The sequence below is a fragment of the Elephas maximus genome, chromosome 9 (assembly GCF_024166365.1).
Source record: "Elephas maximus indicus isolate mEleMax1 chromosome 9, mEleMax1 primary haplotype, whole genome shotgun sequence".
NCBI classification, from domain to species: domain Eukaryota; kingdom Metazoa; phylum Chordata; class Mammalia; order Proboscidea; family Elephantidae; genus Elephas; species Elephas maximus.
Window position 1 is genome coordinate 56,424,347 of NC_064827.1, and position 24,470 is coordinate 56,448,816.

General features: G+C 43.8%; 1 protein-coding gene across 9 annotated transcripts in view; it reads left to right on the forward strand.

Annotated features, from left to right (window-relative positions):
* The window catches only part of ZNF462 (zinc finger protein 462), a 150,088-nt gene that overhangs the window by 52,096 nt on the left and 73,522 nt on the right, over positions 1–24,470 (forward strand). For 8 of the 9 annotated variants that reach the window (XR_007518805.1, XR_007518806.1, XM_049897299.1 and 5 more), the window contains exons 2-6: positions 7,202–7,451; positions 8,219–13,815; positions 14,571–14,735; positions 16,557–16,660; positions 20,291–20,409. Coding sequence is in view for 7 of the 9 variants with exons in the window: in XM_049897299.1 (XP_049753256.1) it covers positions 7,232–7,451; positions 8,219–13,815; positions 14,571–14,735; positions 16,557–16,660; positions 20,291–20,409 (6,205 nt within the window). In the remaining 2 variants the exon portion in view is untranslated. The remainder of the gene's footprint in view (positions 1–7,201; positions 7,452–8,218; positions 13,816–14,570; positions 14,736–16,556; positions 16,661–20,290; positions 20,410–24,470) is intronic. The other variant, XM_049897302.1, reaches the window with a different exon arrangement.

Below are 24,470 nucleotides of genomic sequence, written 5' to 3' on the forward strand. Positions count from 1 at the left end.
TCACTCAGCCAGAATTGCTTCTTATTTACATATTTGACATTTTTTACTCACTTAGATTACATCCCTGGATGCTCATCTCATTTTAATGATGATCCAAAAGGTATCTGTGATGAAATATTCCTCCAATATACCCTATAATACTTGAAAACTTTATACAGGAGAACAAACCTAAAATAAGAGATAACCTTAAGACTGGCATCCTTAGCCAGAAGGAGACTGGGTTATTAATCTGCAGATTGCCTGCTTCAGACTTTGTGCTTATATACAAGGTCCCACAGATGGACCAGGATGACCACATACAACAGAGGCCACATGCCTTGGCAGGACTCGAGGTCTCATGGTATTTCTCTGCTACTATTTAAATTTAGTCTCATATTGAGGGTTACATATGTGATTGTAAATTGATCCTTTCTGTCCTGAAAATTTGGTTTTGAAAAACAGCTGTGCCTCCCTTCTGAATTCCTTAATTATTTATCCTCCCTGATATGTTAAACCTTTCATTAGTGTGGTGAATTGCCAAGAGTACACAGAACTGCTTAGATCATGTAGCAAACAGTATAAACATTTGATAGGACACTTGAAGATGCCACATGGTGAGCAAGGATCTATAGTAGGACAAAATGCTATGGTATCGGTGGAGGTAGCTTGTTGTCAGAGGTTCTTTGTTGGTTTATTTTAGTGGCTTATTTAAAAAAAAAAAAAAAAACAGTAACACGGGACACGGGACTAGTACATACGTTAGTTATACTTATTCAGAAGAAGACTGATTCTGCCCTAGCTGAGCTCTTGTTAGAGTACATGTGCCCATATCTGACTCCAAATTAAATCAAGAAAATTACCTTTTTTTTTTTTTTTATTGGGCACTTGATATTTACATTTTTAGGTTTGATTCCACAACTACTGTTCCTAAAGGGGAAGTTCACCTCAATCTCAATTCAGTACTATTTGGATAGATGCTTTAAATGATTTTTATATTACTAGAACTTCCATGTTGGCTATGACAGGAGTAAGAGATTCGTAGTGTTACAGAACAGAGTAGCAACCCAACATTCACAAATGGATTAGTTAGTGGTTTTTTTTTTTTAATCTTAAGGATAAAAATGTTCATGTATCCATCCTCCCACACTGTGGTCCTGGGGCTTGGTTAATTAGAAATATTAACCTCCCATCATACACCACCACTCTTTGATCTCATCATATGAATAGTTTTATAGAATAGTCTTTAGATCCTGAATTATTCTTTCTAGCTGACATATTTCAAAGTTTATGCATTCTGTTACCTGTCCTTGGATAATTGGGTTTTCCATTCGTAAGAAAGGGATGTAAGAACATATGTACACCTATGTTCATTGCAGCATTATTCACAGTAGCAAAAAGATGGAAACAACCTAAGTGCCCATCAACAGATGAATGGATAAACAAATTGTGGTACATACATACGGTGAAATACTGTGCAACTATAAAGACTAATGAAGACTCCATGAAACATCACATGGATGAATCTGGAGGATATTATGCTGAGTGAAATAAATCAATCACAAAAGGACTATGGTCTCACTTTTATAAAAAGTCACACAGATAGCAAAGCTCTTTGATGTTTCCCAGGGATGGGAGGTGGAGGAAGGGAGAGTCACTTTCTAGATAGTAGACAGTTGTTATTAGTGGTAATGGGAAAGGCAATACCCAATATGAGTGAAGTCTGCACAACTTGTTCAAAGCAAATGAAGACACTAAAAAGTATACAATAATAAGGGACAATTTTGGTAAATACTATAGCATACAATTTTGCGACAACAAAAATACGTGTGTGGTTACATAGGTATGTATGCACATATGCATTATAAGAGGGCACATGTGAGTATATGGGTGTGCGTGTATAGGTGTATTTGTAGGCATATGTGTATACATGTTTATGTGCACTGCATATATATTCATATATATAATAAACCACATGGGGGCACAGTTAGAGATATTTCCTAGACATAACGAAACACCTTGCGGGATTGGTTTGCTGGATTTGAAGGCTTGGGACCATAGTCTCATGGGACAACTTGGTCAATTGCCATAATATAGTTTATAAAGATAATGTTCTCCGTCCTAGTTTGATGAGTAGCGTCTGGGGTCTTAAGAGTTTGTGGGAGGCCATCTAAGATACAACTATCCATCTATCCTCGTCTGGAACAAAGAGAATGAAGGAAACCAAAGACTCAAAGAAGAAACTAGTGCACAGGACTAATAGCCGCATAAACCACAGCCTCATCTAGTCTGAGACCAGAAGAACTAGATGATGCCTGGCAACCACTACCGACAGTTTTGACCAGGGACACAATAGAAGGCCCCAGTTCAGAATAGGAGAAAAATGTAGATCAAAACTCAAATTCATAAAAAAGGCCAGATTTACTGGACTTACAGAGACTTGATGAACCCCCAAGACTATCGCCCTAAAATACCATTTGTACTTGGAACTGAAGGCACTGGTGACTGGTGGTCACCTTTCATCCAAATAATAGATTAGTTTATAAAATAAACAATATCATCCATGAGTACGTTGCTTCTTTAAATAACCAACTATATGAGACCAAATGGTCAACATTTACCCTAAAACAAAGATGAGAAGGTAGGGAGGGGCAGGGAAGCTAGATTAATGGAAACAGAACAAACAGAAAGGAAATAATGAGAATGATGACACATTGTGAAAAATGTAACCAATGTTATGTGACAATTTGTAAAAAAAAATTGTTAAATGGGAACCTAATTTGCTATGTAAACTTTCATCAAAAACACAATAAAATATTTAAAAAAAAAAAAAGGAAATAAATAAAACAAGTGCTAACCAGAGTCTTTTATTAGAATTATGATTCAGGAGGACTGTGTAGTTCAGTGTCTTAAAAATGAAACTAGGTTTCTGGAGTGGACAGAGGAGAAGCACCTTATGGTGTTTCTGGTTCTATTTCTCCAAGGCTTTGAAGGTTATAATTAGTTGCTACTGAACCACATGGCTGTGGTGCTTCACAGCTTTATTTCTGGTCTGCAGTCCTTCAGTCAGAGAAAAAGTTAGATTTCAGGCGAGGCCTGTACATTTTAATTTGGACACTTCCTGGATACAATTGGGACTTTGACTTGAGGACCACATTTACACTCCTGGACCATGCAAGCTTAATGAGCAGTGTTTACCAGACTGACCTGGGCAAGGGTTGATGGTGGCAGAGTTTTGAGAATGCTGTGAAACATCAAGGACGCCTCCTGTCTTCAATTACATCTGAGCAGTGAGTTGGAAGGCCACGTGATGAAGCTCTGGTTTGTCTCTTTTCACCTTGACAGGAGAGAAACCAAGGCATAATGGATCCTGCAATTCTGAGCACAGAGAGTGTATAAGCAGATGATATAAATTAAAATTGGTGTTCTCAAGACTGAGAAAGAGCAGCCTGTGTCCATGACTTCCTCTTCCCAATTCCCAGATGCATATTCAAATCTTCAACAAGATCTCTGGATAGTCTTTAACTATGTCTTCAAGACTTTGTCAAATGCTGACAATGGGATTTCCCATCAAAGCCCCACATTCTGAAAGCCCCAAACTACAATTATGAACTGAACAAACCAACAACGGAGAGTTCAGTACTGAAGAGTAGTGAATAATTAGAATGATCTAGGGGTTTCATGTTAGGAGGACCAGTCACGTTAGGTGGTAGATCCTTCATTTCAGGATTAATCCACATCCATTTAGCAGGGCATCATCATGCATGAAGTTTAGAGTCTTGTTATCTGGAGCCTGTTTGACCTTGGGGGGCCTGGAAATAGTGCCTGTTGGGGGCAAGGAGCTGAGGGGCTGGTTTGATTTGTAGATTCATCTCATGCCCTTTTGAAATAACATATCTTTTTAGCTAGTTCAGAAGTTTCCTCTTCTGCTTTTGATTTTGCTGATTTGGTAAGAAAAAAATATTGCTAATCTCATTATCTCAGTATTTTTAAATGAAGTAAGTAGACATGAGATCAAGGCTTTTAACTTTAAATTATCATTTCGTAGCAGATCAGTGACTGTTTTAGCCTCTTTAGGGTGCTCCTCTTCTGGCTCGATGAAGGAGTCAAAAATGCAGAGCTCATTTCTCATCTTTTTTTCCTTGTTGCTGGTTTCTCAGAGGATTGCAATCTGCTACACAAACGTAGTCTCCAGTTGATGGATGGGTCATCCTCAGGTCCAGCTCTCTTTGTCTCTGCCCTTCCCTAGTACCTTCTTCCCCTCCCACTCTCACTTCTTGTACATGTATACATCTACCATCTCATAAATACATCAAGTTTTTGTTTCTTTGATTGTTTAGGCCATGCTGGCAATTTCTGGTTTCTTCTGTTAGCATCTTCAGGAGAAATGTATACACAAAGGCAAAATGGCTGTCAAAGTAGGCTACATCTTCATTTCAGTACATGGTGAAAACATCAGATTTAAGGCCATTCAGCTGTACCTGACGCTGGTTCTTTCAGCAGCCTGGAGATTAACCTCTTCTAAGGCTCTGAGCTATTTTTGAGGTAGAGACTGCAACAACATTAAAGCTAGAACCCATTAGGAAATGACTTTCATCATCTCTTCTTTTTCCAAATCAGTGGCTTTTTTTTTTTCCTTTCTGATCTCAGAACCCTTTAATCTCCTTTGTAGCAGAACAAGGAGACTGTTGATTTGTGTTTGCATCCAGTGAAGTTAGCATCCTCGACAATGCCTTTGGAAGATACAAAGATATTAGAGAACTGCAGAGATGGATTTCCTCTCAGGGTGTATCATTTAATGCTGAAGGTGCCCTGCTTTCCTTGTGTAGAACCGTAATTTTGGTTGGTGTTGTGCAAACCAGGCTCAAACTTTCCAAAAGACACACAGCAGAAAGCCTTTTGTTGCATTATTTCTAAAGGCTTGAGGTTTTGAAGGGAAGAGATTTTGTTTTCCTCTCGGCTACACAATGGAGCTTTCAGAGAACCTCTTTTAAAAGGAATAGCTACAGCCTTTGTGTTGAAGGGTGTGTCTGTTGGCAGGGTCTGCTGATGCAGACAGACTGGCTGGTGATTAACAAAGGTCATTAGACTTTGGAATCTGGCAAGCAGAGTCGGATGGTATGTCTTCTGTGTGGAAGGACGATTCCCAAGAAGCCAAGGCATTCTGGAGGTCCCCCCACCCCACCCCCAAATCCTGCTGTAGAACAGTATCTGGTCCAGGGCTGTCCTGCTCTAACCAGTGCTTTGCTGGGACTAATGAACAAGCATATCAATCATGGAATAAAAGAACCTTCGGAGATCTTGGTGAATGACATTTGAGGAGGAAAAAGGTGCTGCTTTTCAGAAAGCAATGAAAACAGTTCATTCTTTGTTGGGAAGAGAAGAGCATAGGAGGAGCCCAGCCTGTTCTTCTCACATTCATTTGATTGTCAGCCTAGCAGAATCCAAGAGAGGCCATGTTGTGCACGGAGGAGAAGCTCTGAGCTAAAATGGCTGCTCCTAAAGCTCAGAGGACTAGGGCAGCTTAGTGAGTCTTAGAGCTTCAGTGACGCAGGAGCTCATATCTCTTGAAAGTGTGATAAACACATTCAGCAAAGCTGTGGCTTGTTTGGCTGAGATGAAAGGACTAAGCTGGGGGGATGGGGAGTACACACTGGATGATCTGCTTTTTTCTCTAAAGTGTTCTAAATGCAGGAGTCGTCTGCACCATGGAAAAATTTGTTTTCAGGTCTAATGGACTGTGCGAAAGGAGAAGTGGGGTGGGGCCTCGGTGACTGCTGTAATTTGATCCAGAGCTGATAGCAACCTCTTCCACACAATTTGGGTTGGTGCTTAGACATAAAAGCTTGTGTATCTGGAATATTGAGACTTAGTTAGCTGAAAAGACTCTAGTGCACAGTTCAATGTTTATTGAAAAAGGATAAATTGCTGTGTGAAAGAAGAGTAGGTAAATATCCGTGTCTCACTTTGCAAGCTCAGTCTGTCCAGAGGTAGACTTGCCAGAAGTTATTTTAGCAGGCTATCAGGAGGAGCATTCTTTCATAGAAACTCCTCATGCAAGGGCCACTTTCACTGCATTGACACACTCCTATTGAACTTTGCTCCTCCTGCAGAAATAATTCATCTTTTATAATAGGAGCATAGCTAGTTGCATCATAAAATAGATTTGGCTACAGCTTTAGCTCTTGGACATCTGGTTCTAGATTACAATGACTCAGTAGAGTGAGTTTATGGTGAGCTTAATGAAGTAACTCATTAAGATAATATCTGTGTATCTCAATGGGGGATATGTATTAAGGTAGGAAGAACTACACCTTTCCAATACATTCTTAACTTCTTAATGGTGACACTCTCCACTGAGTTAGTGTGCAGCTAGCTATGTATGTCAGTTGCACCGTAAATAGCAGAAGGAAGATAGTTGGGCAAGTTTTGCTTTGTTCCATACCAGGCTCACTGCTCTTTGATACTAGACATTTGTAAAGGAGAGAAGAGGAAGATGAAATCATGACTTAGAAACCCCTCTTCAAAACAGCCAGTTTCTGTTGCCCTAAGGTAAATTGAAGCACCAAGATGCAACTTTAAACTAGAAACTGGATCGTTATTTAAAGTTGGTTGTTTGAGAATCTCATGAGAAATATTTTATAACCTAATTAGGTTGGAGAAGCTGTTAGGTTATAATTGGTGGGTAGTAAAAAGGTAAATAACTACTTAGATCATGAGAAAAAATAACTAAATGGTTTGGGGAAGGAAGGAAAGAAGCATACCCCAATATCAGTTAAGATATTAAGATAACACAAAAATACAATGATACTCAATCCGCTAACGAAGATCAAATAGTGCCGTTTTTTTTCTGCACCAACGTCCACTTCTAAGCCCAAGGCAAAACCAAAGGCAATATTAATTTACCAAGAGATCTGAATTCACTTGAGAAATTTGGGAACTACTAAAACCTTTGAAGGAATAAGAATTTCTTGGACAAATGGCATTTTAAGATATATCTATCAAACTAGAAAAAAAATTATTTTCTTTTTTTCCTTCTTTGGAGTCATGAAGTCAAGGACATCATTTCTTTTATGTCTGATTGTCTCCAGTATTCCAGGTGCCATTTCTATTGGACCTTTTTTTTTTTTTTTTTTTTTCCTATTGATGGACTTGTGGCCCGTCACCTTGGGGTATATGATTGGTCCACGTTGTTTAAGATGGTTTGTTCTGACTTCTACCACAGGTTCCTAATGTGAGAGGGTAAACCCAGATCATGGAGGTGCTTCAGTGTGATGGCTGTGACTTCAGAGCTCCATCTTATGAAGATCTCAAGGCGCACATTCAGGATGTTCACACAGCATTTCTGCAGCCAACTGATGTTGCAGAGGACAGTGTTGACGAGCCACGATCCGGGTCCATGAATGCCAGTAATCAGACAGAGGTGGAGTTTTCTTCTATAAAGGATGAATTTGTGATTGCAGAGGATTTATCAGGTAAATCTCTATGAAACTCAGCATATCTGATATATTTGAATTGCTCTCATTTATTTTTAGCCTGTAACCATGTTTCTTGATATACCTGGTTTCTACAGAGCTTCGTGCTCTTTGTGAGCCATTTTTGTGGTTTGGACATCATGCTTCGCTTCTTGAGTATCTTAGATTATTGGCCTCTCAGCTTCCTCATGTCTCTGAGTTTCCTTTTAGTTTTGAGAACAAGGTAGTATCTTGATAGGTTCTAGAATGAATATTGAAGTTTATGAAACTTGTGTTTTTATAGCTACATGGCACATTTGTGGAGATGAGAAGAGTGTTGTAGCTAAAGCTGTACAGCTATACAATGCACCTTCATCCGTGAGAAGATACAGTACGTGGATGTTCGTTAAAACTTTGTGAATACTCTCAGGACCTCATCTTGAGACTTTGAGCCTTTTGTTTTATTTATTGTGCTTTAAGTGAAAGTTTACAAATCAAGTCAGTCTCTCACACAAAAACTTACGTACACCTTGCTATATGCTTCCAATTGCTCTCCCCCTAATGAGACAGCCCTCTCCCTCCCTCCACTCTCTCTTTTCGTGTCCCTTTCGCCAGCTTCTAACCCCCTCTACCCTCTCATCTGCCCTCCAGGGAGGAGATGCCAACATGAGACTTCGAGCCTTTTGAATGGGATGTTTATTAATGAAGAAAAATTGAAATGGAACTGATTTGCATGATAGAATTTCTTAATTCTTACTTGTCTCTTTCCACTTTTGCTTTTTCTTTAGGTCAAAATGCATCTGCATTGGGGACCGGAAGTTACTATGGCCACAGTTCAGGATATTACGGTCAGCATATTGCCCCTAACCCCAAACCAACAAACAAGTTTTTTCAATGCAAGTTCTGCGTACGCTACTTCAGGTCAAAAAACCTTCTCATAGAACATACTAGGAAGGTCCATGGAGCTCAAGCTGAAGGGAGTTCGGTGGGACCTCCTCTTCCAGGATCCTTAAATTATAATATCATGATGCACGAGGGATTTGGCAAGGTCTTCTCTTGCCAGTTTTGCACGTACAAGTCACCAAGAAGGGCAAGAATAATTAAGCATCAGAAGATGTATCACAAAAACAATTTGAAGGAGACCACTGCTCCTCCCCCTGCCCCTGCTCCGATGCCAGACCCTGTGGTTCCACCTATGGCCCTGCAGGACCCTTGCAAAGAACTGCCCGCAGAGGTCGTGGAGCGCAGCATCTTAGAATCCATGGTCAAGCCTTTGACCAAGTCTCGAGGCAACTTTTGTTGTGAGTGGTGCAGCTACCAGACACCCCGCCGAGAACGCTGGTGTGATCACATGATGAAGAAACACCGAAGTATGGTCAAGATTCTTTCTAGTATCAGACAGCAACAAGAAGGGACTAATCTACCTGATGTGCAGAACAAAAGTGCCCCCAGCCCCCCTTCCAACTCCACCTATCTATCCATGAATGCTGCAAGCCGGGAGATACCCAACACTAACGTCTCCAACTTCAGGGGCTCTGTTGGAAACTCCATCATGAGACCCAATTCTTCTTCAGCTTCCAAGTTTTCTCCCATGTCTTATCCTCAGATGAAGCCGAAGTCACCTCACAATTCTGGCCTAGTTAACTTGGCAGAAAGATCCCGTTATGGAATGTCTGACATGACAAATTCTTCCACTGACCTGGAAACTAACAGCATGCTAAATGACTCTAGTTCTGATGAAGAGTTAAATGAAATAGACAGTGAGAATGGTTTAAATTCTATGGATCACCAGACATCAGGTATGTCTGCAGAGCAGCTGATGGGCTCAGATGGCAACAAATTATTGGAGACCAAGGGAATACCATTTAGAAGATTCATGAATAGGTTCCAGTGCCCCTTTTGTCCTTTCCTCACCATGCATCGACGTAGCATCTCTCGTCACATTGAAAACATCCACTTATCTGGAAAGACAGCTGTCTACAAATGTGACGAATGTCCGTTTACTTGTAAGAGCTCGTTAAAACTTGGGGCTCACAAACAGTGTCACACGGGTACATCAGATTGGGATGCTGTGAATTCCCAGAGCGAAAGCATTTCTTCATTGAATGAAGGTGTGGTGTCTTACGAGAGCTCAAGCATCAACGGTAGAAAGTCAGGAGTCATGCTGGATCCCTTGCAACAGCAACAGCCACCGCAGCCACCGCCACCACTGCCGCAGCCACAACCACAGCCACCACAGCAGCCACAGCTACAGGCACCACATCAGCTGCCACCCCAGCCCCCACCAACACAGCAGCCACAGCCCCCCACGCAAGCCCCACCCCTGCACCCTTACAAATGCACCATGTGTAATTACTCCACCATGACTCTGAAAGGGCTAAGAGTCCATCAGCAGCACAAGCACTCGTTCTGTGACAACTTGCCAAAATTCGAGGGACAGCCCTCAAGCCTGCCATTGGAAAGTGAGACAGACAGCCACCCCTCTTCCAGCAACACTGTGAAGAAAAGCCAGACCTCAATTCTTGGGTTGTCCTCCAAGAACAATTTTGTAGCTAAGGCCCCTAGGAAACTTGCTAATGACTTTCCTCTTGATTTATCACCCGTGAAGAAGAGAACTAGAATTGACGAGATAGCAAGCAACCTGCAGAGCAAAATTAACCAAACGAAACAGCAGGAAGATGCAGTGATCAATGTCGAGGATGATGAGGAGGAAGAGGAAGACAATGAAGTGGAGATAGAGGTTGAGTTGGACCGGGAAGAAGAGCCAACAGAGCCGGTCATGGAGGTTCCCGGTTCCTTTTCAGCCCAACAGATTTGGGCGAGAGATGCCAATGAACCCCAAAAGGAGCCCAACTTCAGAAATATCACCCATGATTACAATGCCACCAATGGGGCTGAGATTGAGCTCACCCTTTCTGAAGATGAAGAAGATTATTATGGCTCCTCAGCAAACATGAAAGATCACCCAGTTACCAATACTGCTCTGCTGAACACCCAACCTTCTATCTATGGAACTGAGCACAATAATGAAAATACAGACTTTAGTGACTCTGGAAGGCTTTACTATTGCAAACACTGTGACTTTAACAACAAATCTGCCCGAAGTGTCAGCACCCACTACCAGCGAATGCACCCATACATTAAGTTCAGCTTTAGGTACATCTTGGACCCGAATGATCACAGTGCAGTGTACAGGTGCCTGGAATGCTACATCGATTACACCAACTTTGAAGATCTCCAGCAGCATTACGGTGAACACCACCCAGAAGCCATGAATGTACTCAACTTTGATCATTCGGACCTGATCTACCGGTGTCGGTTTTGTTCGTACACGAGCCCGAATGTGAGAAGCCTGATGCCACATTACCAAAGAATGCATCCCACGGTTAAGATTAACAATGCGATGATATTTTCAAGCTATGTCGTGGAGCAGCAGGAAGGGCTGAATACTGAATCCCAGACACTGAGGGAGATTCTGAATTCAGCTCCCAAGAGCATGGCGACTTCCACCCCCGTGGCTCGTGGTGGTGGCATGCCGGCTACATTTAATAAAAACACTCCTTCAAAGACGTTTACTCCAGAATGTGAAAATCAGAAAGACCCTTCGGTCAACACTGTTGTTGTTTACGATTGTGACGTTTGCTCATTTGCAAGCCCCAACATGCACTCTGTCTTGGTTCATTATCAGAAGAAACACCCTGAAGAAAAGGCCTCCTACTTTAGGATCCAGAAAACCATGCGAATGGTGTCTGTGGACAGGGGATCTGCCCTTTCTCAATTGTCATTTGAGGTGGGTGCTCCAATGTCTCCCAAAATGTCCAACATGGGTTCCCCACCCCCCCCACAACCCCCGCCACCAGACCTCAGTACTGAGCTTTACTACTGCAAACACTGTTCCTACAGCAATCGGTCAGTAGTGGGAGTGCTTGTCCACTACCAGAAAAGACACCCAGAGATAAAGGTTACTGCCAAATATATCAGACAGGCTCCTCCCACAGCCGCAATGATGAGAGGGGCCGAGGGGCCCCAAGGCTCCCCTCGGCCACCTGCCCACATGCAACAGCTGAACCGCAGTAGCTCCGAGAGAGATGTCCCTCCTGTGGAGACTGAGATGTTCTTTTGCCAGCACTGTGATTATGGGAACCGGACGGTCAAAGGTGTACTCATTCATTATCAGAAGAAGCACCGAGACTTCAAGGCCAATGCAGATGTGATCCGGCAGCACACAGCCACCATCCGAAGCCTCTGCGATCGGAACCAGAAGAAGTCGGCCAGCTGTGTGCTTCTCCCCCCGTCTAATGTGGAGCGGGACAAGGCTAAACTCCGAGCGCTCAAATGTAGGCAGTGCTCGTATACCTCCCCCTATTTCTATGCACTGAGGAAGCATATCAAGAAAGACCACCCTACCCTGAAGGCCACAGTCACGTCCATCATGCGGTGGGCCTTTCTAGATGGTTTGATAGAAGCTGGCTACCACTGCGAGTGGTGCATCTATTCTCACATGGAGCCCAGTGGTTTGCTGCTGCATTACCAAAGGAGGCACCCAGAGCATTATGTTGACTATACTTACATGGCTACCAAACTCTGGGCTGGGCCAGACCCATCCCCTCCCTCTCTCACGATGCCAGCTGAAGCCAAAACCTACAGATGCAGGGACTGTGTTTTTGAAGCCTCCTCTATCTGGGACATCACTAATCACTACCAAGCATTCCACCCCTGGGCCATGAATGGTGATGAGTCGGTGCTGCTGGATATCATCAAGGAGAAAGATGCTATTGAGAAGCCCATCCCCCTGTCTGGAGAGTTGGGGGACCCTCTGAATTGTGAAAATAACATGCCCACCCCAATCCCCGAGCAGGATGCTGAATGCCCAGAGGATGCAAGACTCTCCCCAGAGAAAAGCATCCAGCTCTCTTCTGCCAACCCTGCCATCTCCTCTACCCCGTACCAGTGTACAGTATGCCAGTCTGAGTACAACAACTTGCACGGTCTGCTCACCCATTATGGGAAGAAGCACCCTGGCATGAAAGTGAAAGCTGCTGACTTTGCCCAGGACATCGACATCAACCCAGGTGCTGTCTACAAGTGTAGGCACTGCCCCTACATCAACACCCGCATTCATGGCGTTTTGACCCACTACCAGAAGCGACACCCGTCCATCAAGGTGACCGCTGAGGACTTTGTACATGACGTGGAGCAGTCTGCCGACATATCCCAGAATGACGTGGAGGAGACGAGCAGGATTTTCAAGCAAGGCTATGGTGCCTACCGGTGCAAACTGTGTCCATACACCCATGGCACTTTGGAGAAACTCAAAATCCACTATGAGAAGTACCACAATCAGCCTGAATTTGATGTCTTTTCCCAGTCGCCCCCAAATCTGCCAGTGTCCCTTGAGCCCGAGATTACCACTGAAATGAGCCCCTCTCAAGTCCTGGTGACCGAGGAGGAGGTGGGAGAGGAGCCTGTGTCCACATCTCACTTCTCTACCTCGCACCTGGTCTCCCACACTGTGTTCCGATGCCAGCTCTGCAAGTACTTCTGCTCCACGAGGAAGGGGATTGCCAGGCACTACCGCATCAAGCACAACAACGTCCGAGCCCAGCCAGAGGGCAAGAACAACCTTTTCAAGTGCGCCCTGTGTGCCTACACCAACCCCATCCGCAAAGGGCTGGCAGCCCACTACCAGAAGCGCCACGACATCGACGCCTATTACACCCACTGCCTGGCAGCCTCCAGGACCATCAGCGACAAGCCCAGCAAGGTGATCATCCCATCCCCACCCAAGGACGACTCCCCCCAGCTGAGCGAGGAACTCCGGCGGGCGGTGGAGAAGAAAAAGTGCTCCCTGTGCTCCTTCCAGTCCTTCAGCAAGAAGGGCATCGTGTCCCATTACATGAAGCGTCACCCGGGGGTCTTCCCAAAGAAGCAGCACGCCAGCAAGTTGGGGGGCTACTTCACTGCCGTGTACGCTGACGAGCACGAGAAGCCGCTGCTGATGGAGGAAGAGGAGAGGGGCAGCTTTGAGAAAGCCGAGGTGGAAAGCGAAGCTCAGGAAATCGAGTGGCTGCCGTTTCGCTGCATCAAATGCTTCAGGCTCTCGTTCAGCACGGCAGAGCTGCTGTGCATGCATTACACCGACCACCACAGCCGGGACCTCAAGAGAGACTTCGTCATTCTGAGCAGCGGCCCCCGCTTGCAGAGCTCCACCTACCAGTGCAAGCACTGTGATAGCAAACTGCAAAGCACAGCGGAGCTGACCTCACACTTGAACATTCACAATGAGGAATTCCAGAAGCGTGCCAAACGTCAGGAGAGGAGGAAACAGCTTTTGAGCAAGCAGAAATATGCAGATGGTGCTTTTGCAGATTTCAAACAAGAGAGGGTAAGGATATGTTTTGATTTCCCTTCCCCCAGGAGGCCTCTCATCACTGGTGCCCACATGCACTTCTTCGTTGCCAGCCAAACTGCTGCAGGCTTCCTAGTGACTTAGCTTGCCAGAGAGCTCAATAAGTCAATTAAGCATTTCGAGCTTGATTATCCCCAATTCTATGCTCGCCCCTCTCCACAGTCCCAGTCCACTTCCTCCCTCCCTTTGACTCCTCCCAAGGCTCCCCAGGGGAGGTCTGGGTGGTTTCTGTGTATTTCTTTCTGCCAAGTAGCCTTATTTGAAGCCTAGTTACAAGACAACGCTTGCTTTCTTCCGTAAGGCAGTTGTGGGCTGTCTCTTGGTATCAGTAGCACTGCTCAGCCATGTCTTGATCTTCAGTGTTTGCTACATGAACCTAACATCTCCAGGAGTAGATTTTTATCCAAGAAGGTCATTAATGGCGTAGCTATGCAACGTTTCACCTGCGTAGTTGAAACTGGTTTGAAAACCAGTTGGCAATGAAGATGAGGCTTCTACACAGAAATCTGCTCTACTCACAAGGTGTAACGTATTTGGGTTCCAGAGACTTTGCATAGTGGGCAGGGTGCCGCGATGCTGATGAATTTGTTATATAAAAACACTCACATATACATCCCTTGGTTTAACCCACTAATCTGCTTTAAAATAAAATATGCTAGTAAGTGACAAGAATAAATGCCGGCTTTGAGGGAGGGCTCAGAGTACTGATGGCTACCACTGTATTTTACCAGCCTTTTGGTCACTTAGAAGAGGTGCCAAAGATCAAGGAGAGGAAAGTGGTGGGCTACAAGTGTAAATTCTGTGTGGAAGTGCACCCGACGCTCCGAGCCATCTGCAACCACCTCCGAAAGCACGTCCAGTACGGCAGCGTCCCGGCCGTGTCTGCCGCCGTGAAGGTGAGAACTCTGAAGGTCTGGATGAGCATTCTTGTGTGGCAGCGATTCCAGTTACTTATTAACCCCACTGCTTCAAGTCGCTCAGGAAAGGGAGGCTCAAAATGCGAGCATTCCTGAGCTATGCTTGGCTTGGCTTGGCTTGTTTTGATTTCTTTGCAGGTTGGACCTTCCTCAGCTTCCCGTCCAGGGGAAGGTTGCATTTCAATCTGGTTTCCACCCAACGTGTTTAGTTTGGAGACGGAAGGTCCAGGCCTTTCTCTCTGTGCAGAAGGCTTCAGGCTGTCCTTGTGTTCTGCATTTAATGCCACTAGGTGTTTGCTGGAGTTCAAGTTGCCTGAGCTCTTGAGAGCCATCAAGCGAGTTCTGTTCCTGTCATCTGCTCCTCCCACTGCCTACCTTCTTCCTGTCCTCATCTGGCTGAGGGTGCAGGGTGCCCGCCCGGGAGAAGCCGTCTTTTACTTCTCATCCTGGGCAAGCCCAGGAACTTCAGTTCCGTTGCACTTTATGTCCTCTGGGGAGTTCAAGAGATGTTAAATTGAAAACTGAAAGCCTTAAGTCAGAGTTGCCCTTGAGAATCTGTTGACCTGGTTTGTCTCCTCCAACCCCTCTCCCTGTGTGTTGCTGACAAGTGCCACCCCTCTTTCTCCTGACCTTTGTTAGTCCACCTGTTTTGAACACCATAGTCCTCATAACAGTCAGTGTTTTGGTGTTTAACAGAGCCACTGTTTCTGGCTTCCAGGGTGTTGCTAAGCACTTACCGTTTTTGAGCAGAGACATTAGTTCGGGGCTTTGCACTTTCCCTCTGCATACAAGAATGTATTTTTGTCATCCGCCCTTCTTGCTCTTGCTTCCTGTTTGCCAGTTCAGTGTTGAAGGAAAGCTTCTACTTTTCCTCATTAAAGACGGAAGCCTTCTGCCTGTCCGCAGAGCGATAGAACTTGGCACAGCAGCGGTCAGCTTCTTCCACACTGCTATGGCGTGTCCCAGGCTTGTGTACTGGGATCACACTAGGGAGGGACAGAGCGGTCTGCCCGTGAAGTGGAAATCCAAGGAGCCAGCTAGAGAAGGGGGTGATGTAAAATCAGGCCGCTTCTGAGTTTTGAATTGATGATACAGCAACCTTTGGCCCAGAGGTGAAGCCACTGTCTATGGGGTGGCGGTGAGAGTAAGGGACAGAGGGACATGAATCTTTGCCTTCCCTTCGTTGTCAGGTGATGGCCCAAGGCTCCTGAATACTGAAGCTAGTCCTACTTTTTCTCTTCTTTTCTTTCATTCCCTTCTCTGAGCCATAACTCTAACCCAACTTTATGTCAGTTTAGGTAGGATCACAATTTGAATTTTCTTTTTAGGATGGGGGATAAGTGAGTGACCTGTCTTCAAAGGCGAAGAGCCCCTCACTTTCACTTCCCAGGCAATATCGAACTTTGGCCAAACATGTCACCCCAAAAGCCCCACCACTCATGAAGACTGGTCATCAGATTTGCCCTTCCTCCAGGCGGAGCCAGAGAGGCAGGGAGGAAGCTTGGACAGGCAATGCTGATGAGTTTGGGAGAATGAAGGGAGAAGATGAGAGCTGGGGCAATGGCAATGGATATTTATTTTGTTGGTGGGGCATGTGTGTGTGTGTGGTTCTCTTAGCAGGAGGCTGAAGACCCTTCCCATTTCTTCCTGGATGGATTGGAAGCAGCCAAAGATGCCAGTGGCACCCTGGTGGACCGGGTGGATGGTGAACACTGCTTGCTTGATGGAATGTTGGAGGATGAAACCCGGCCGGGGGGATACCATTGTAGTCAATGTGACAGAGTCCTGATGTCCATGCAGGGGCTGCGTTCTCATGAGAGGAGCCATCTGGCCCTGGCCATGTTTACCCGGGAGGACAAGTACAGCTGCCAGTATTGCTCCTTTGTTTCTGCTTTCAGGCACAAGTAAGTGCTATTGGGTGGTCACAATCGGCAACTGGGAGGAAGTGTCTTATAGAAGGGAGAAGATGAGAGCTGGGGCAATAACAGTGGATATTTTATTTTGGTGGTGGGGCATGTACGTGTGTGTGTGTGTGGTGCTCTTAGCAGGAGGCTGAGGCAGGTGTCATGCAGAAGGCAGCTGAGCTAGAGCTGGAGAAGCTTGGAGCCAAAAGGCTCCACTCATGGGTCACACCTGCTGTTTAGTTAGCTTGAGCCTCAGTCACCTCATCTGTAAACTGGGGCTATAATCAGTAAATTATTTGGGTGACATTAAAAAAAAGGAAAAAAAATTGCCATTGAGTCAATTCTAACGCATGACAACCCTATGTTATTAGACTTGGCAAATATAGGCATTTTGTAAACGAGAATTGGAGGTATTGCTGCGATTTACATAAGGGAGGACCAGGATGTATCTCTCAGCTATCCATCCCAAATCATCATTTGAGGAAGTAAGTTTCCATTTGGGAAATTGAGTTATTAAGCAGGGGAGATTAGGACTATTAGCCCATGTGACCAAAGAGTCATTGCTAGTTGTTTTGAAAAAGACCATGAAAGGTAAGGAAGTTCATGGATGCCAGAGAGTTGCTTGAAAGTACAGGGAGGTAGAGGGGAGGGGAGAGAGCTTCCGGTTGCCCCTCACAGCTTTGGAATTATAAGTTTGGGATAGGTATGTAAGGCTTTGAGGGAGTGAGGAGAAGGGTAGTTCTGAGAAGAAAAAACCTTTTGTTGCCTTTTTCTTCCAGCTGTATAAAAGAGATAAATATTCAATGATGCATTCTGACATTCTTGGATGAAAGGTGATTGATTGTAAGACTGAAATGTTTATTTTTATGATAATTGAAGATAAATGATGGGCTATTTGCTTCTCAAAAAGCTAAAGTATGAATTAGTGGCTGTTAAAAGGCAGAAGGAGGCAGTGTTTCTACAGAGGTTAAGATGGGTTATAAGCTATTATCGTACGGAGTTTAATATCTAGTCTTTGTTGTCAGACCTGTGCATCAGCATGAAACTTGTGTGGTTCTCTTCCATTCAGTATGTATTTATGGAACAGCTTCTATCACATCGTCTGACATATAGTAGAACCTCAATAAATAGTTGTGAGTAAATGAATGTAGCTGGCGCCAGGCACAGTGCTAGGGGCTTTGGAGGAGTATAAAGATGGATAGGACATGATCTATGAGCCAAGAGAATTTAGGGTATGGTCATGTTATAAAGCAAGAACACAAATGACTTGGCAAAATATGGTACATATCTGTAAAAATATCAATGAAATGCTATGAAGTTTCAAAAAAGGGAAATGTTACATCCATTTTGGAAAAGTCAGGGAAGTTTTATGAAGTAGGGAGCATTTGAGTCAAGTCTCAAAACAGACAGATTTTGTTGTTAGCTGCCATCAAGTTGGCCCCTGACTCATGGTGACCCCATGGGCAATGGAACAAAATGCTGCCTGGTCCTGTGCCATCCCCATGATTGGTTGCGTATTGGACCATTGTGATCCATAGGGTTTTCACTGGCTAATTTTTGTAAGTAGATTGGAGGCCTTTCTTCCTACTCTGTCTTAGTCTGGAAGCTCCACTGAAACTTGTTCAGCATCATAGCAACACTCAAGCATCTGGGTGGCGGCAGTGTGTGAGGTGCATTGGCTGGGAATTGAACTTGGACCTCCCGCATGGAAGGTGAGAATTCTACCACTGAACCACAGTTTGGAAAAGGACGTAAGAGGTAGAGGAAAAGGCAAGAAAACAAGCCTGAGAAGGAGAATATGCGCCTCCTTTGGGGATGAGCTGGTGGTCCAGTTTTACTAAACCTGAAGTTACCTGTGGAAACCCTGATGGCGTAGCGGTTAAAAGCTACGGCTGCTAACCAAAAGATTGGCAGTTTGAATCCGCCAGGCGCTCCTTGGAAACCCTATGGGGCAGTTCTACTCTGTCCTTTAGGGTTGCTATGAGTCAGAGTAGACTCAACGGCAATGGGCTTTTGGGTTTAAGTTACCTGTGAGAAATCATGGAAGACAAAGTTTGAATATACTTGAGTTGACACCATATTTGGAGGCTTTGAATGTCAGGAATTAGGGCTTTATAATAGATATTGGTAAAAGGATGAATCTAATGAGTAAAATAATCATAATTGCTAACATTTTTTGAGCCTTACCATGTGTCAGGCACTGTGCTAAACACCTTGAAGTATTGTTTCATGTTCAAAACATTGTTATGAGGTCTGGCCCCATTATCTCCATGTTATGGATTAAAAAATGAGGTTTAAAAAGGTGAAGTAACTTTCCCAAAGTGATAGAGATTATAAGTGATAGCTGGGATTTTTAACCCAAGCAGTGACTCCTTAGACTGTGCTCTTGAATTGAAAAAAAAAGAAGGCAGGGGAAGACAATTAGGAGGCAGTTACAATGGCCAATCAAAGACGTTAGGAGGGAACTTTGGGAATGGTTGGGGGAACCAGGATCTGCATGACTTGGAAAAATCTGACTTAATGTAGGGAACGAGGGACAAAGTAGACTACAGGTAACCCCTAGATTCGGAGTCTGGTTGACTAGGAGAATGGTAGTGCCATTTATAGAAACGAGGAAATGAAGAGAATTTGTTTTGGAGAAAAAAAATAAAGATGGGTTGTTGAGGGCTGATCGAGCTTAAGATAGCTAAAGAATATCCAGAGGGAGATGTCCAGAGGCAATTGGAAATGCTGCTTTGGAGCTCAGGAGCGAGTTCACTGTTTAAATGGGTAAGCAGTACCATTCCTTATGAATCATTTAGAATGAAATTTGGTTCTCTGGGGTACTGATACAAATTAGAGCTTCTTCCTATACCTTGTTTGGTAGATTTATTGCTTTTTAGACTAGTAATTATTATGTAATACTGTGTGTTCATTATTATTAAATAACTTCCTTATAAGTCGCTTCTGTGAAGACTGACTTACAGCAGACATGGTTGTGTTTATCAGAAGGATGAGCAACCATTTTGATCATGTGACTTCCTTTAGTATCACTTGCACTGTGCCTCCATATTTTTGTAGATGCTGGGGACAAGAGAGCCCATTACAAGTAGGTCAATCGCTTTGAAACGTCTCTTCCCCACTGTAGTATCCACCATAAATAAAAGCTTTAAGAAAAAAAAGGACAGCCGTTTATAAATGCAATATTTCCCTGAATTCCCATTCTTTCTTTTTTTGAATAAGTGAAAGGACTAATTGATAGGCACCCATCACTTACTTGGTGGGACATTTGAATTCACCCATATTTTACCTTGTTTTTTTGGATGGCCTTTTTCAGTTATGAAGAGGTTGTACTTCTGGAGAAGGGAACACAAAAGTCTACTACAACTTGTTACCACTGCCATGTCTCAATCCAAAAAGATCTCTTGATTTCATCCGTTAGCTTTCCCTCTTTTTGGAGCAGGTGCAACTCTTGCCAATGTTTTTAATTGTCATGTTATTATTTTGTATGTGTTTGAGGATGATCATTGAAGAATAACAAGGCAACTTCAACAGCTTATAAATGGGATTTCTGGAAGAGGGCAATAAGAAAATGTTGCACACAGTTTTTAATCTTGTCATTTTCTCTTTTTTTTCCCCCTCTGCATCCAGTTTGGATCGCCATATGCAAACCCACCACGGACACCATAAACCATTCCGATGCAAACTCTGCTCCTTCAAGTCCTCCTATAACAGCCGGCTGAAAACCCATATACTCAAAGCCCATGCTGGTGAGTGGGTGCTGGTGATGCACAAGGTCTCAGCACTCTTTGAGTTTGAAATCTAATGGTCTTTATTGGGTGAAATTTTTTATGTTATCTCTTGCCCCACAAATGAGTGTAAGAAGTTATTCTTGAGATGGCTACGTGCTTTTTAACCTAATAAAGAAAATCACCAGAAGCCAAAACAATACAAAGTCCATGTCATAATTGATTCATGCTATTAAACAGGTTAGGGTTAGGCTGTTTTATTTTTTAATGAAATTTCTAAGTCACATACCCTTTCTGATGGAAATGCAGAGAATTGTTACACCCACTACAGAGATTCCCAATTAAACTAAAGGTATCATCTCAAGGAAGTACACAGGGACAAAGTGAACTCAAGATGTGTGAGATTGCTCGCATTATGCCCTTAGATACATTTCCATATACCAGATAGGAAATGACTTTGAGTCAGGAGTGACCAGTAGCTATGCCGATCTCTGTCATTCCATCTCATAGCAGTCACCTTATAAACATTCCTTATATACCAGGCTCTGCACTAAAACTAAAACCAAACCCATTGCTGTTGAGTCATTCCTGACTCATGGTGACCCCATGTGTTACAGAGTAGAACTGCTTCCTAGGGTTTTCTTGACTGTAATCTTTATGAAAGCAGATCACCAGGCCTGTCTTCTATGGTGCCACTGGGTGGGTTCAAACCACCAACCTTTAGTTTAGTAGTCGACCACAAACTCTTTACACCACACAAGGACCTTATTGTTGTTGTTAAAAAAATGTTAGGTGCCATCAAGTTGGTTCCAACTAATAGCAACCCTGTGTACAACAGAACGAAACACTACCTGATCCTGTGCCATCCTCACAGTCGTTGCTATGTTTGAGCCCATTGTTGCAGCCACCATGTCAATCCATCTTGTTGAGCGTCTTCCTCTTTTTCACTGACCTTCTGCTTTACCAAGCATGATATCCTTCTCCAGGGACTGGTCCTTCCTGATAACATGTCCGAAGTACAGGGGATGTCTCACCAGCCTTGCTTCCAAGGAGTACTCTGGCTGTATTTCTTCTAAGACAGACTTGTTCATTCTTGTGGCAGTCAGTGTTATATTCAGTATCCTTCACCAACACCATAATTCAAAGGCATCAATTCTTCTATCTTCTTAATTCATTTTCCAGCTTTGCATGCATATGAGACGATTGAGAATATCATGGCTTGGGTCAGGCACACCTTAGTACTCAAAGGGACAGCTTTGCTTTTGGACACTTTTAAGAGGTCTTTTATAGCAGATTTGCCCAGTGCAATATGTTGTTTGATTTCTTGACTGCTGCTTCCATGGGCATTGATTGTGGATCCAAGTAAAATGAAATCCATAACAACTTCATTATTTTCTCCATTTATCCTGATGTTTCTTATTGGTCCAGTTGTAAGCATTTTTATTTCCTTTATGTTGAGGTGTAATCCATACTGAAGATTGTAGTTTTTGATCTTAAGCATATAATATTCATCATCTTACTTAATGCAACCAAGACAACCCTACAAGGTAGGTATTATTGTCATCCTCACTTTTAGATGAGAATACAGGGACTCAGAATTAAATGACCTGCTCAAGGCCACATAGCCCATTCATTAAGAATTTGACTTCAGAAAAAAAACCCATATCCTTTTCACCGACATGATGCTGCCTCCTGCTCTTTTCTCCCCTTCTCTACTTGCATATGGTAGAGGATGCATAATAACCTGTTCTTTTGCCCACGGGTTGCTAATCAGAGCTTAGCCAGGAGAAGAAAGAGGCCTGAGGTACAAAAGGCAGCAGAAAGTGGTTTGGGGGCCTCTCCGTGATGTTCTCAATCACTCTCTGAAGACTATCTCGTAGCAACCTTGTTCCTCTTAGAGGTCCTGACCACCTTAGAGGAACTTCGGTCAAGCACAAAGGAAAACGGGGGGAAATGAAGACCTCAGAACACCTAGCTATACTATCAGAGATCCTTCCAGAAATCAAATCTCCTCCCTAAGTTTGCTCTGTAAAGGTATTTCCTACCAGGATTCTGCTCTCTGATTTATTAGCTTCTCTTGTGCCTTGTACCCTCATTTTGACAGCATTATAAAAATGGCCCAGAACCTGGATTCTTCCCTTTTGCCACCTCTGTGGAGACATGGTCGTGCCTCTTGGCTGTCTCCTGAGTGGTGGATCCTGTTGAACTGGGCATATCCTCCCAGTGAAATTACCGAAACCTGCCCAGCTGCTCCCAAACCCCACTTGAGGTGGGGATGGGACAAGGAGATTAGTTATATGCGCTTTTATCTATCTGTTCATATTTTTATATCTCCAGGAAAATTCTCCTGAAGTCTGTAAAGTGGGTAGCTTCAGGGTTCAAACCACCCTTTTCTAACTCGTGTGTATTGTAAATTATTCAGCTGGGATACCATCCTGGTGAGTTTTACCCATAGGCTTCAGCCTTGTCAAAAGCACTTTTACTAGTGGAGTTGGCGGAACAATTTGGCCTGTGGGAAGGACTTTAAAAGAGCGCCAGAGGCTGCAGATGAACTCCAGGGCACTGAGCTAAAGTTATGTTCTTAGAGCGACTGAGCATACTGACCTCCTGTGCTTTCTGGTTGGTGAGAAGGAAGCATCCAGTGAGAGAGAGTGAAAGCAATACAATTCAGTTCTCTCTGCAGCCTGGAATCTTGGTCTCCATGGACGTGGCTCTTAGCCACTGAGAGTGGGTTGGCTTGGAGAAAGCCAGCGTATTTTTCTAAAAGACTCTTGACTGATCTTATCTATTCTAGATGGATTATTTTATTTTAAAGGTTAAAAAGTAGTGTGGACTAACCAAATAATCTGCATCTGAATTCTCTCTCAGGTTATGCTACTCACAGCCACTCCAAAAGGTTCATGCAGCCAAGCCTCCATTTAGAAAATGAAAAATAGAATAAGAATAGCTGTTGTTGTTGGTTGCAGTGGAGTTGGCTCTGACTCACGGACACCTTATATATAACAGAACAAAACGTTACCTGGTCCTGTGCCATCTTCATGATCTTTGATATGTTCGAAACCATTGTTGTGACTATTCTGTCAATTCATTTCTTTGAAGTTTTCCCTGACCCTCTACTTTACCAAACATGGTGTCTTTTCCTGTTGATTGGTCTTTCCTGATGACATGTCCAAAGTAAGCAAGCTGAAGTCTCACCATCCTTGCTTCTAAGGAGCATTCTTGTATTTCTGCTAAGACTGATTTGTTCTTCTGGCAGTCCATGGTATACTCGGTATGCTTCACCAACACCACAATTCAAATGCATCCTGTAGTATTAGTAAATACCACTGCTCACTGCCTAGCCTTGTAGTGTAACTATTGTGTGACGGTTGGGGAAAGAGCTGACTGGTTCTGAGTGTGTGGCTCCTCTGACTTCTTTGGAGGAGCCATTCAATTCTCTCTTGTGCTATAGAAGGCTGCATAATTCAAGGTTTTCTGTAGTTCTCTTCAGTGCTTTCTTGGACATGCTAAGTTCTGTGGGTCATAAGTGGTGAGAAGGAGGCTTAATGCAGAACTTGGGAGGCTGGGCTCACTTCACATGTGAACCATTTAGTGATTTTCAGGGTGAGAGGAAAGTAACAATCTCAGCTGGTTAACAGCAAGGGTAGAGATTCAACTTCTGATTCCTGTTGTTTTCAGTCATAGACCACCAGCTCTGTCCTCACTCAATTTCTTCTGGTACACAAAACTTTTGCTACTGAATATAAAGATGGCGTGGGGGCAGCGTTTGACCTCCTCTGACTTCACAAGGAGGAAGGAGAATCAGGATCAACAGCCCAAGGCTGATTCCTGTGAGGCAGAGGTCAGACATGCTTCCTCTCTCCGCCATCTTTACCAATTCTAACACCAACCGTTCCTCCCATGGCACTCTTTACTTCTCTGCAGAGTTCAATAATTCATTGCAGTGGCCACACAGAACTCACAGACAATACTCATGATTATGGGGTTTTTAAGGAAAGCAACAGGTTACAATTCAGGTTCAGGAATGCTCAGGATATAGTTCTTCCATCAGGACAGCCTCTTCTCAGCCATGCCTATAGGCA